The sequence below is a fragment of the Aquarana catesbeiana genome, linkage group LG13 (genome assembly GCF_042186555.1).
Source record: "Aquarana catesbeiana isolate 2022-GZ linkage group LG13, ASM4218655v1, whole genome shotgun sequence".
Classification (NCBI taxonomy): Eukaryota; Metazoa; Chordata; class Amphibia; order Anura; family Ranidae; genus Aquarana; species Aquarana catesbeiana.
Window position 1 is genome coordinate 34392080 of NC_133336.1, and position 14130 is coordinate 34406209.

The 14130-nt window shown below is 47.4% G+C and overlaps 2 protein-coding genes across 3 annotated transcripts in view; one reads left to right on the forward strand and one right to left on the reverse strand.

The window, feature by feature from the left end:
• Positions 1–12991, reverse strand: part of DORIP1 (dopamine receptor interacting protein 1) — a 29751-nt gene extending 16760 nt beyond the window's left edge. Inside the window, exons 1-2 of one of the 2 annotated variants that reach the window (XM_073608793.1) lie at positions 12876–12991; positions 5101–5625 (exon numbers count right to left, since the gene is read on the reverse strand). In XM_073608793.1, coding sequence (XP_073464894.1) covers positions 5101–5625; positions 12876–12928 — 578 coding nt within the window. In that variant the 5' untranslated portion in view covers positions 12929–12991. Of the gene's footprint in view, positions 1–5100; positions 5626–12852 lie in introns of both variants that reach the window. The other variant, XM_073608794.1, reaches the window with a different exon arrangement.
• A 9-nt stretch (positions 12992–13000) lies between these two features.
• Positions 13001–14130, forward strand: part of PRPF39 (pre-mRNA processing factor 39) — an 82704-nt gene continuing 81574 nt past the window's right edge. Inside the window, exon 1 of the mRNA XM_073608791.1 lies at positions 13001–13173. The gene's annotated coding sequence lies outside the window, so the exon portion shown is untranslated. The remainder of the gene's footprint in view (positions 13174–14130) is intronic.

A 14130-nucleotide genomic window follows, 5' to 3' on the forward strand; every position in this document is an offset into this window, starting at 1 on the left:
ACGGCGGAACGGAGGGGGAGAACGGTGGGGGAGAACGGAGGAGGACAGAGAAGGAGGGGGGAACGGAGGGGACAGCGGAGAGGCACAGGGAAGGAAAGAGGAACGGAGGGGGACAGCGGAGAGACATAGGGAAGGAAAGAGGAACGGAGGGGGACAGCGGAGAGACATAGGGAAGGAAAGAGGAACGGAGGGGACAGCGGAGAGGCACAGAGGAGGAAAGAGGAACGGAGGGGGACAGCGGAGAGACACAGGGAAGGAAAGAGGAACGGAGGGGGACAGCGGAGAGACACAGGGAAGGAAAGAGGAACGGTGGGGGACAGCGGAGAGACACAGGGAAGGAAAGAGGAACGGAGGGGACAGCGGAGAGACACAGGGAAGGAAAGAGGAACGGAGGGGGACAGCGGAGAGGCACAAAGGAGGAAAGAGGAACGGAGGGGACAGCGGAGGGGGACAGAAAAGGAGAGAAGAACGGAGGGGGACAGCGGAGAGGCACAGAGGAAAGGAGGGGGCATGGAGGATAATGCAGCGACAGTCAGCGGTGAGCGATCACCGCTGTGTCACTAAAGCAGCTGAAAGCCGCTGGGGGAGAAGCTTGTATCTCCCCCATGCGCCGATCACAGCTGACTTTTAGGTATCGGGGAAGCATCGGGAGCATTTGCCCGAGTACAAGTACTTGGGCAAATGCTCGGTATCGGTGCCGATACCGATACTAGTATCGGTATCGGGACAACCCTAGTACTCGCTCTATGGATCCGATCATTGCTTTGTATGTCCTCGGTCCTTTATTGTGTGGGGACATTTGGGGGTGGGAGTGGGCATTGCCAGCCCTGTCCCCGCATGTCTCCCCACATTTGCTTACAGTACCTTGTACATATTCAGATATTTAGAAATCTAACTGCGTTTTACAACATATGTCGGTGTGTTGGGGTGCTGCTTTCTGTATATGGACTTATATTGAGGAGTGACATTGATTGGTACTTGAGCCATATTCAAAATGAATGTCACATCTATATCTATCTATCTATCTATCTATCTATCTATCTATATATATCTATATATCTATCTATATATATAGATATATATATAGATAGATCTATAGATATATATATAAAAATGTACACTTTTTTGGAGTTAAACATTTGGGTTTATATTTACGTTTATAATTTCCTCCTTTTCTTTAGTATTTCTATGCATATTTCTATGCTTTTTAAATTTTCTTTGTATTTTGTGAATTTTTTTTCTCTTTATACATGTATATTGTTGTATATGGCATGGTTTAGTGTTGAATGTGTCTGCTGGTCTCTGTAGTCACGTTAGATAGATCGTCCGCCTTGGATTTTTGTTCGATTGGTTTCACTTGTGACTGGGGAGCTATAAGTAGGCCTACACGCTCTGGGCAATTAGCAAGGATTAAGCACAGGAGTGTGAAACGTGTCTGCTGACCCTCCGTGGGTTGAGTGTGTGTGGCAAGTCTCTCATTTCTATTTATGCATAATAAAAAGGAGTGATTTTTATTCTCTGGGAGTGCCGCTATCTCTTTCTTTTCTAGTAGAGCTGCGTTTTTACTGTCGCCCCTTTTGCCTCTCCTAAAAGTGGTTGTAAAGTCAGAAGTTTTTTTTATCTTATTGCATTCTATGCATTAAAGTTGTTATATACCCCTTTAGCACATTTTTACCTACAGGTAAGTCTATAATAAGGCTTACCTGTAGGTAAAATGAATTATCTCCTAAACCTGTACGGTTTACGAGATATTCACCTTGCATGCAGCCACTGACATCAGCGGCGCATGCGCTCTGAAGGTCCGGAAGAGCTCCTTGCTGGAAATTAGATTCCCGCGCACATGTGCGGGAGTGACGTTATCACGGTTTCGGCCACTTACAGCGCCGGAGTCGCACACCCGGAAAAAACGCTGAGGGGAAAATGTCAGCTCCTTCAGTGGTGATGTGGATGCAATGCCGACGCTTCGTTCTAAGGTAAGTATTTCATAATGAGCTAGTATGTGGTGCATACTAGCTCATTATGCCTTTGCCTTGCAGGTTTTTTTTTTTTTGGCGGGTATACAACCACTTTAAGATAAAAAGCCTTCTGTGTGCAGCAGCCCCCCTAGCACTCACCTGAGGCTCTGTCTACGAGTGTCTCAGCCATCCGAGATTCTCCCTCCTGATTGGCTGAGACACAGCAGCAGCCTTGGCTGCCGCTGCTGTAGAAGTCAGAAAGCCAATGAGGAGAGAGAGGGGGTGGGGCCGGGTCTTTGTGTCTAAATGGACACAGGGAACGGTAACTCAGCTCGGGTGCCCCCATAGCAAGCTGCTTGCTGTGGGGGCATTGAACAAGAGGGAGGGGCCAGGAGAAAAGAAGAGGGACCCGAGAAGAGGAGGATCCGGGCCGCTCTGTGCAAATCCACTGCACAGAGCAGGTAAGTATAACATGTTTGTTATTTTTATCGGAAAAAAAATGAGACTTTACAATCACTTTAAGCTGCAATGGCAATGGCTGGGGTGTACACATGCAGCTTTAATTCACGGCACAATATAAACTATCCCCCGGGCGGTACTGGCTGGTGAAAGTGACCCATTCAACTGAGTTGGGCCACACAGCAACAGTGTGCAATGCAAGTGGTTGTAGCACTGTGGTGCGGGTATTTAGGGGTTTAAAAATGAGGTAAGGAGGCACCTCCTCGTCGCCTGTCACATGCCCTCTGAAATGTATTCCACATCTCAACTATGGGGTTTTACTGTCCCCCAAACCGCAAATGTAAATAAGCCCTTACTGTCCTGAGCCCTCTACAAGGCTGATTTCACCTGCGACTTTCCTACGGGTTAGCTGAGCTTTGCTATAGACTTCTATTATATCTTGCGGGTGTGGTGCACTTTCAGAAAGCACGCCAAACCTGCAGGATATATAAGAAGTCTATGGCTCAGTGTAGTGGTTAACCCCTTTTATAGGAGCTAATATGCCTATTGCAAAAGCGCAGTGTATGTGATGTTTAACTACTTCCCGCCGGGAGAGCATACATGGACATCCTCCTGTTTCAGTGATTATACCGGGAAGATGCCTGCTATTGTTCTTTTCAGCCGGTGATTCCCTGCACCGTAAAAACAATCACAGCGGCAGTTCAGCCACTTGACTGTTCTTACAGGCGGCAGGAAGGGACCCCCCCCCCCTCCGATGCTTCTACCGGCTCACCCATGCAATCGGCGAGCCAGAGAAGGAATCTGCAGGTGCTGTAAGTTGACCATAGAGATTTCCGAGGAACAGATGGTCCCCAGTCATTTTTATGTCTCTCGGAGGCCCGGGCGTGACGTTAGGCCTGGCAGTTGTAAATACTGCCATGTACTCGGCTGGAAAGCCGAAATCTTTCAGTTTTTGTTTTTTTGATCTCAGGCTTTCCAGTCTGAAGAAGAGATGTGGGGGTCTTATCGACCCCAGATCTCTCCATAAAGAGGACCTGTCACGCACTATTCCTATTACAAGCGATGTTTACATTCCTTGTAATAGGAATAAAAGTGATTAAAAAAAATTAAAGGGAAAGTGTAAAAAAAATAAAATAAATAAACAATAAAAACATTTTTTTTTTTTAAAGTGCCCCCGTCCCCACGAGCTTGCACGCAGAAGCGAACACATATGTACGTCGCGCCCACATATGTAAACGGCATTCAATCCACACATGTGAGGTATCTCCACAAACGTCAGAGCGAGAGCAATAATTCTAGCACTAGACCCCCTCTTGTAACTCTAAACAGGTAACCTGAAAAGAATTTTCAAGCGTTGCTTATGGAGATTTTTAAGTAGTGAAGTTTGGCGCCATTCCAAGAGTGTGCGCAGTTTTAAAGCATGACATGTTAGGTATCTATTTACTCGGCGTAACATCTTTCACATTATACAAAAAAATTGGGCTAACTTTAGTGTTTTTTTAGTTTTTATAATTCAGGAAAAAAAACGCGTTTGAAAAATTGCTGCGCAAATACCATGTGACATAAAAAGTTGCAATGACCGCCATCTTATTCCCTAGGTTCTCTGCTAAAAATATATTTTATATATATTTTGTTTAGTAGAGCTGCACGATTAATCGTTAAGAATCGTTATCGTGCTTTTTTCTCCCTTGGGATCTTGACAAAGTATTTCCCGATTCTTTCTATGCAGAGAATTCTCTCTGCTCTGCTGAAGCATCAGCCATCAAAAGAAAGGAAAAAAAAAACAAGAATCACAACATTCTTTAGCAGAGGAATTAAGTATAAACATTGTAACAATGTGTCCTTTTTAGATCAAAGGAATACAGTTTGGTGTATAAATGAGGGAAGTTTAACCACTTATACACTAAACCCTTTTCTGACATTTGTTGGTTTCAAGTTAAAATCATTTTTTTTTGCTAGAAAATTACTTAGAACCCCCAAACATTATATATATATTGTTTTTAGTACAGACCCTAGAGAATAAAATGGTGGCTCAATTTTTTTTGTACAATATGAAATATTTTACGCCTCGAGAATCGTGAGAGAATCGTCATCTTTTTATTCTTATGCCGCGTACACATGACCGGACTTTCCGGCAGAAAAGGTCTGACAGAATCATTCCGTCGGATATTCCGATCGTGTGTGGGCTTCATCGGACTTATTCTTTCGAAAATTCTGACGGACCTAGAAATAGAACATGTTTCAAATCTTTCCGCAGGAATCAGTTCCTATCGGGAAAACCGCTCGTCTGTATGCTATTCTGACGGACCAAAAACGACGCAAGGGCAGCTATTGGCTACTGGCTATTGAACTTCCTTTTTCTAGTCCCGTCGTACGTCATCGCGTTCTAAACGATGGGACTTTGGTGTGATCGTGTGTAGACAAGTCCGTTTCAGCGGAACTCGGGTTGGGTCAGCATGCCAAGATCACAATCAATAAATTGCTGACGCTGGGCATGTGCTTCCCTGGTTTGAGGGCGTGGGCCACATCAGCGAGCTCCGAGGTCCACACTTTGCGCAGTTGAGCGCCCTGCCATGCTGTATGTAGGGTTAAAACCTATTTATTCATTGGCTTTGTCTTGTAAGTTGTGTTGCCCTCAAAACCACCATTTTTGTGTCCACCCTCGCGTAAAAAGTGCTTTACTTACTTGATTAGAATAGTCTCCATATTACTCTCCTGCAAACGGATGGGGCACTGCGAGTTGGAGCAGTAACTCTCCTGTATAGTGGCCATCAAACGTTCCAGGTTTCTGGTGAAATTCTCATGTTCATTCCCAAACAAGTCAATTTCCAGAGATGCTTTGTGTATGCCGGATTTGTACTGCCTCTTTTCCATCTTGTCCCATATCCAGAGCAGTTTGACGGAGGTGAAGCTACAGGTGTCCATCAGATGGAGGAAACAATCGACAAACTCTCTGCCCAGGTAGTGGGACAGCTCCCGGGGAAATGTATTGTTTTCACGCAGGATAACATAAAGAAGCATCAAAAAGCCATCGATCGTGCAGGTGTTCTTCAGGGTAATCTCCACATACAGGGGCATACAAGAGATGGCTTTACGGCCAGCTTTTATGGTGAACACGCCTCCCCACGGAAGTACAGGCCTCCAGAACGAGCGTTCCTGATCAACGTTGTTTTTGATAGAAGCTTTGATTTCCTGAAACAATGTCTTCATCCTAAACAGAGAAAGACTTAAAGTGTTACCAAACCCAGGAGCCTGCATTCGCTATACCTGGTCTCCCACAGCACACAGAACATGGAAATGCAAATATTTTAGTAAAAATAAACTGCTAAATATCTTTTCTCATCAGCAGTAAATAGCAGTCTTGTGACTTCAATCAGTGTCTGGTAAAGCTTGTAGGAGGAGTTATCATTCTACTCTGACTGTCCTTTGAGGCTGCAGGAACCCTGACCCTCTGTCTGGATAGTGCTGATTGGCCCCTGTGCTGATCACATTCACCCTTCCAAGAAAAAAAAAAAAAAACTCTCTAGCAATACACACCAAACTTAGCATGTGCAGATTGCCTTCAAAGGCTCTGTCCTTTTAGGAGATGGTTTGGGGACAGTGGAAGGAGGGGAGGAAGAGAGAAGACAGGATCAAACAGCCTTTATACACAGAGAATTAACCCCTTAGGTTCCACAGTGAGTATAACAAGCATGCTTTACTGCACATACAGACTGATTTTACTGTTGTGGGTTTAGTAACACTTTAATCATGGGGGGACTACCTAATGGAAAAGTGTCACTGGGCTCCTACCATCATACATGATTTACCAACACCAGTCCAATCTGTCCAGCCCAGAGAAATAAAACTAAAGAAGATCTGTACAGAGGAAGTATGGAGACTGCCACTGCTGACCTGCTTTTGAAAAATAGTTGTCAGGCTGTCCCACTGATCCAATGTCTTCAGAACTCTATTGATCAGATACCAATATTTGTACAGTGGGGACGGAAAGTATTCAGACCCCCTTACATTTTTCACTCTTTGTTATATTGCAGCCATTTGTTAAGATCATTTAAGTTCATTTTTTTCCTCATTAATTTACACACAGCACCCCATATTGACAGAAAAACACAGAATTGTTGACATTTTTGCAGATTTATTAAAAAAGAAAAACTGAAATATCACATGGTCCTAAGTATTCAGACTCTTTGCTCAGTATTTAGTAGAAGCCCCTTTTTATCTAATACAGCCATGAGTCTTTTTGGGAAAGATGCAACAAGTTTTTCACACCTGGATTTGGGGATCCTCTGCCATTCCTCTTTGCAGATCCTCTCCAGTTCTGTCAGGTTGGATGGTAAACGTTGGTGGACAGCCATTTTTAGGTCTCTCCAGAGATGCTCAATTGGGTTTAAGTCAGGCCTCTGGCTGGGCCATTCAAGAACAGTCATGGAGTTGTTGTGAAGCCACTCCTTCATTATTTTAGCTGTGTGCTTAGGGTCATTGTCTTGTTGGCAGGTAAACCTTCAGCCCAGTCTGAGGTCCTGAGCACTCTGGAGAAGGTTTTCGTCCAGGAGATCCCTGTACTTGGCCGCATTCATCTTTCCCTCAATTGCAACCAGTCGTCCTGTCCCTGCAGCTGAAAAACACCCCCACAGCATGATGCTGCCACCACCATGCTTCACTGTTGGGACTGTATTGGACAGGTTATGAGCAGTGCCTGGTTTTCTCCACACATACCGCTTAGAATTAAGGCCAAAAAGTTCTATCTTGGTCTCATCAGACCAGAGAATCTTATTTCTCACCATCTTGGAGTCCTTCAGGTGTTTTTTAGCAAACTCCATGCGGGCTTTCATGTGTCTTGCACTGAGGAGAGGCTTCCGTTGGGCCACTCTGCCATAAAGCCCCGACTGGTGGAGGGCTGCAGTGATGGTTGACTTTCTACAACTTTCTCTCATCTTCTGACTGCATCTCTGTAGCTCAGCCACAGTGATCTTTGGGTTCTTCTTTACCTCTCTCACCAAGGCTCTTCTCCCCCGATAGCTCAGTATGGCCAGACGGCCAGCTCTAGGAAGGGTTCTGGTCGTCCCAAACGTCTTCCATTTAAGGATTACGGAGGCCACTGTGTTCTTAGGAACCTTAAGTGCAGCAGAAATTTTTTTTGTAACCTTGGCCAGATCTGTGCCTTCCCACAATTCTGTCTCTGAGCTCTTCAGGCAGTTCCTTTGAACTCATGATTCTCATTTGCTCTGACATGCACTGTGAGCTGTAAGGTCTTATATAGACAGGTGTGTGGCTTTCCTAATAAAGTCCAATCAGTATAATGAAACACAGCTGGACTCAAATGAAGGTGTAGAACCATCTCAAGGATGATCAGAAGAAATGGACAGCACCTGAGTTAAATATGAGTGTCACAGCAAAGGGTCTGAATACTTAGGACCATGTGATATTTCCGTTTTTCTTTTTTAATAAATCTGCAAAAATGTCAACAATTCTGTGTTTTTCTGTCAATATGGGGTGCCGTGTGTACATTAATGAGGAAAAAAAATGAACTTACATGATTTTAGAAATGGTCAGCAGACTGGTTGGTGAGTTGAGCTATGGAATTCTTTTTGTCTTACATGTAAATGGCCCTCCATATGCTCCTTGCCGTGAAGGCCAGTTATAGGTGGGGGCAGTGGCCAGTTTTTTGTTACCGTGTGTACGGCAGCCGGTCTGACAGAAGCCAGCCTTTTGGCATGCTTTTGTCGGACGTACACGCTGGAAAACCATCAGCCGACCGGCTCCCGATCAACGCTCTCAGCCAATGGCAGAGAGCGCTGACCAAAATGTTCTGATGGGGGGGCCGTCCCCCTGTCAGAACACAACAGCTCAGCGGGGGGAGGTCGCTGTACTAACGCTGGATAGTTAGTACAGTGGCTCCGATCGATAAACTGATAGTGTGTATGAGGCTTAAGGCCAGTTTTTCCAGACAGATCCTAAAGTTTGTGACGCATTATTGTACTTTTAAACAAGTGCATCCACTAAAGCCAGCCATAGCTGGATCAAATCTTGGCTGGTTCAGCAGGGACCGGAAGAGATTCGATCCATCTATGGGCAGGTAGGTTTTACCCAAGCCGATCCATCGGTCGACTTGGGTACAACCAGCATGTCAGATTTTGAGTATGCGATTATTGCCAGTGGCTATAACTGCTAGCAAAAATTATTATCTTCTCCCAGCAGGGATGGCTCCTCACATCCCCCTCGTCCCCCCCGCTGGGAGAAAACAATACTTCCATGGGAAGGATTTGGATCGTAGAGCGGTCAGCGGTGTTTGATTGCTCAGTTCTCAGTCTTAGAGCCAGCAGAGGATCGATGCTGCATCCACCTAGGTATGAAAAAAAAAGCCTTTCCTGCTTTGCTATCATATTCTGGCCACAATAGACATTAGAGCACAGCATGGTCAGTTATCTATCTATGCTGGGAACACAGCCTGCTCTCCTCCAATGATCAAAACTTCTGATGACACCCCCCCCCCGCGTGCAGCCTTTCACTGGGAAGACCGGTGTGCTGCTGGTTCTCCATCCTCACTTCTCTATGTAGCTAAGAACAGGGGGAATGTGATCGCTCAAAAAAAAAAAAAAAGAAGAAACAAGATATATATATATATATATATATTTTTTTATAACTATACACAAATGTTTTACCTTTCTTTTCTATTTTATACTATATGGCAGGGATATGCAATTAGTGGACCTCCAGCTGTTGCAAAACTAGTCCCATAATGCCTCTGCCTCTGGGTGTCATGCTTGTGGCTGTCAGAGTCTTGCTATGCCTCATGGGATTTGTAGTTCTGCAACAGCTGGAGGCCTGCTAATTGCATATCCCCGGTATATGGGTTGTGAGGGTTTACATATACTTTAAACATTAGGGAAGCACAGGGGTCGTATGAGGGAAGTTTTATATCAAAGGAAAAGTTCTTAACCCTTGTATAGACAGCCCAAAGCTGGTCACAAAAGCTTCAGTTTCTGCATTCTATAATTTGTATTTAATTAAAGTGGTTGTAAAGGCAGAAGGCTTTTTGTCTTAATGCATTTTATGCATTAAGATAAAAAGCCTTTTTGTGTGCAGCAGCCGCCCCTCATACTTGCCCAAGGTTTCTCTCTATCCAGCGATGTTCATGAGTGTCTCAGCCGTCTGAGATCCTCCCTCCTGATTGGCTGCCACTGCTGTCAATGAAAGTCAGCTAGCCATTCAGGGGAGAGAGGGGGGCACAGTAGTGTCGGGGCTCTGTGTCTGAATGGACACACGGAGCTGTAACTCGGCTCGGGTGCCCCCATAGCAAGCTGCTTGCTGTGGGGGCACTGAACAGGAGGGAGGGACCAGTATCAAAGAAGAGGGACCTGAGAAGAGGAGGAACCAGGCTGCTTTTTGCAAATCCATTACAACAGAGCAGGTAAGTATAACATGTTTGTTATCTTTATAGGGAAAAAAAAGAGACTTTACAATCACTTTAAGCCAAACTTTTCTGGAAATATTACTCTTTCAAAGTGTTCTTTGTATGCACTGTTTAATTTTAAAGAAAATCTTTATTTTCTCAAGCAAGGCAATGCAACAATTTGCTTTAATCTCCCAAAGTGGGGATTACACTTTGGGGGAAACAAAGTGGGGGTGGTAACCTGTATGGGGGGTATGTAAACAAAGTGGAGAGAAAAGCTGTATGGGAAGGTATGCAAACAATGGGGGGGGGGAGAATAAGTTGTTTGTGGGTATGTAAACAAAGTGGGGGTGATAAGCTGTATGCGGGGTGTTGTATGTAATCAAAGTGGGGCGATAAGCTGTATAAGGAGTATGTAAACAAAGTGAGGGTAAAAAACTGTATAGGGGGCTATGTAAATAGAAGGAAGTGATAAGCTGTGGGGGGGGTTATGTAAACAAAGTGGGGGTGATAGGGTGTAGGGAAGAGGGGTATGTAAACAAAGTGGGGTGATAAGCTGTATAGGGGGTGGGCTATGTAAATAGAAGGGGGTGATAAGCTGTATGGAAGAGGAGGTTGTGTAAACAGAAGGGGGTGATAAGCTGTGGGGGGGATATGTGAAGAAAGTGGGGGTGATAAGCTGCGGGGGGGGGGATATGTGAAAAAAGTAGGGTGATAAGCTGTATAGGGGGTTATGTGAATAGAAGGGGGTAATAAACTGTCTGTGTGTGTGGAGGGGGTGTAATCAGAGGGACGTGATAAGCTGTTTGGGGGGGATGTAAACACAGCAGGGTGATAAGCTGTATGAGGAGGGTATGTAAACAGAGGGGGGTGATAAGCTGTATAGGGGGGTGTAAACAGAGGGGGTGATAAGCTGTATAGGGGGTGGGCTATGTAAATAGAAGGGGGTGATAAGCTGTATGGAAGGGGGGGTTGTGTAAACAGAAGGGGGTTGATATGCTGCATGGGGGGAATTGTAAAGAGGGGGGGTGATACGCTGTATGGGGAGGGGCTATGTAAACAGAGGGGTGATATGTTGTATGGGGGTGTGTGTAAACAAAGGGGGTGATATGCTGTATGGGGGTATGTAAACAAAGGGGGTGATATGCTGTATTGTGGGGTATGTAAACAGGGGGGGGGATGATATGCTGTATGGGGGGGGGGTATGTAAACAGAAGGGGTGATATGCTGTATTGTGGGGTATGTAAACAGGGGGGGGATGATATGCTGTATGGGGGGGGGGTGTAAACAGAGAGGGGTGATAAGCTGTATGGGGGAGGCATGTAAACAGAGGGGGGTGATATGCTGTATGGGGGGGTTATGTAATAAACAGAGGGGGGTGATAAGCTGTATGGGGGTGTATGTAAACAGAGGGGGGTGATAAGCTGTATGGGGGGTGTATGTAAACAGAGGGGGGTGATAAGCTGTATGGGGGGTGTATGTAAACAGAGGGGGTTGATATGCTGTATAGGGGGGTGTATGTAAATAGAGGGGGTTGATATGCTGTATGGGGGGGGGTATGTAAACAAAGGGGGGTGATATGCTGCATGGGGGGGGGGTGATACGTTGTATGGGGGGGTATGTAAACAGAGGGGTGAGATGTTGTATGGGGGTATGTGTAAACAAAGGGGGGTGATATGCTGTATGGGGGTATGTAAACAGGGGGGATATGCTGTATGGGGGGGTATGTAAACAGAAGGGGTGATATGCTGTATGGGGGGGATGTAAACAGAGAGGGGTGATAAGCTGTATGGGGGAGGCATGTAAACAGAGGGGGGGTGATAAGCTGTATGGGGGGGTTATGTAATAAACAGAGGGGGGTGATAAGCTGTATGGGGGGTGTATGTAAACAGAGGGGGTTGATATGCTGTATAGGGGGGGTATTATAAACAGAGGGGGTGATAAGCTGTATGGGGGGGATATGTAAACAGAGGGGGGTCATATGCTGTATAGGGGGTTGTATGTAAATAGAGGGGGTTGATATGCTGTATGGGGGGGGGAGATATGTAAACAGAGGGGGTGATATGCTGTATGGGGGAGATTTAAACAAAGGGAGGTGATATGCTGTATGGGGGTAATAAACAGAGGAGGTGATATGCTGTATAGGGGGGGTATTGTACACAGAGAGGGGTGATAAGCTGTATGGGGGGGGGGGGTATGTAAACAGAGGGGGGTGTGATATGCTGTATTGGGGGGAATGTAAACAGAGGGGGGTGCGATATGCTGTATTGGGGGGTATGTAAACAGAGGGGGGTGTGATATGCTGTATTGGGGGGAATGTAAACAGAGGGGGGTGCGATATGCTGTATTGGGGGGAATGTAAACAGAGGGGGGTGCGATATGCTGTATTGGGGGGAATGTAAACAGAGGGGGGTGCGATATGCTGTATGGGGGGGGTATGTAAACAGAGGGGGGTGTGATATGCTGTATGGGGGGAATGGTATGTAAACAGAGGGGAGTGATAAGCTGTACAGGAGGTATATAATAAACAGAGGGGTGATATGCTGTATGTGGGGTATATGCTGTATTGGGGGATGCTGTATGGGGGGTATGTATGTAAACAGAGGGGTGATATGCTGTATGTGGGGTATGTAATAAACAGAGGGGGGTATATGCTGTATTGGGGTATATGCTGTATGGGGGGAATGGAAAGCAAACAAAGGGGGGTAATATGCTGTATGGGGGATGTAAACAGAGGGGAGTGATAAGCCGTATGGGGGGGATGCTGTGTGTGGGGTATGTAATAAGCAGAGGGGGGGGGGGTAATAAGCTGTATGGGGTGATATTCTGTATGGGGGGGTGGTATGTAAACAGAGGGGGGGGTCTTGCACACACAATGGGCGGAGCTTCATCTTGATGGGGGGGGTCATGTCAGGAGAACAGATGTACACTGTTGATGCTGAGGGGGGATGGGCATCACACATAGCAGTCATTGGCTCAGCGTCCAGCCAATAGTATCCCTGGAAAGCCCCCGCACACAGGTTGCCCCCTGCCCGAGCATCTCACCCGCTGCAGTGGAGCGCGCTCACCCCAGAAGAACGCCCGCAGGGCCCCGAGGGGCGGTTCTGGTACCCTCCAACATCAACTCCACTCCGTCCACGTCCGCCTCCCTACGTGCATAAACAAGCGCGACGTCAGCGCGCCCGTGCGTATGTTCTACGGGCGCGCCTTCGTTGGTGACGTCAGACGTAACGTGCGGGGGCGCGCTGGGCGGAGCGGCCGTGTGGTGTTGGCGCGTGTAGAACGGACGGTGTTTGCTGAGAGGATAGACGGAGAGGAGGAGGCCGGTGTGACGAAGGAGAAGCGGGAAGGAGCGCTTGGTTGCCGGTACGTGGGCGGCCCGGGGCGGAGGGCGGTGCTGTCTCCATACAGGCCTTACACCCGGGTATTTGGGGCCTCACTGAGGTGATATTGCGGCCTACCGCCAGCTGTGCCCCAGATGGAAGATTCTCCACATATTGGAGCTCATTAACAATCCTCCGCCTGATCTGTGATTGGAGGAGGTGTGCAGTCACGTGCTCCATCCTACAGATCCAATGATGGGAATAGGAATACTCCGCTTATCACTATGTATGGGGGAGGGGGGGTGATTAGGTAAATGTGATGGGGAGTGTAGGTTTGTGTGGGGGTGGCTAGGTGTGTCTAGGTAGGTGGGGGTGTAGGTAGGTGTGTAGGGGGGTGGTGTGTTTGTAGGTGGGGGTCTGTGTGTGGTTAGGTAGCTGTGTGGCGGGGGGGGGGGGGGTGGGTAGGTAATTGTGTGGTGGGGGTGTGTGTAGGTAGCTGTGTGGTAGGGGGGCGGGGTGTGTGTGTCTAGGTGGGTGTGTGTGTGGGGGGGGGTGTGGTGTGTCTAGGTAGCTGTGTAGGGGGGGGTGTCTAGGTAGGGGTGTGTGGGTAGCTGTGGGGGGGTGGGTTTGTGGGTAGGTAGGTGTGTGTGTGGGGGGGGGTGTGTGTGGGGGGTGGGTAGGTAGGGGTGTGTGTGTGTGTGTGTGTGTGTGGGGGGGTGGGTAGGTAGGGGTGTGTGTGTGTGTGTGGGGGTGGGTAGGTAGGGGTGTGTGTGTGTGGGGGTGGGTAGGTAGGGGTGTGTGGGGGTGGGTAGGTAGGGGGGTGTGTGTGTGGGTAGGTAGGGGGGTGTGTGTGTGGGGGTGGGGGGGTGGGTGTGTGGGTAGGTAGGGGTGTGTGTGTGGGGGGGGTGGGTAGGTAGGGGTGTGTGTGTGTGTGTGTGTGTGGGTGGGTGGGGGGGTGGGTAGGTAGGGGTGTGTGTGTGTGTGTGTGTGTGTGGGGGTG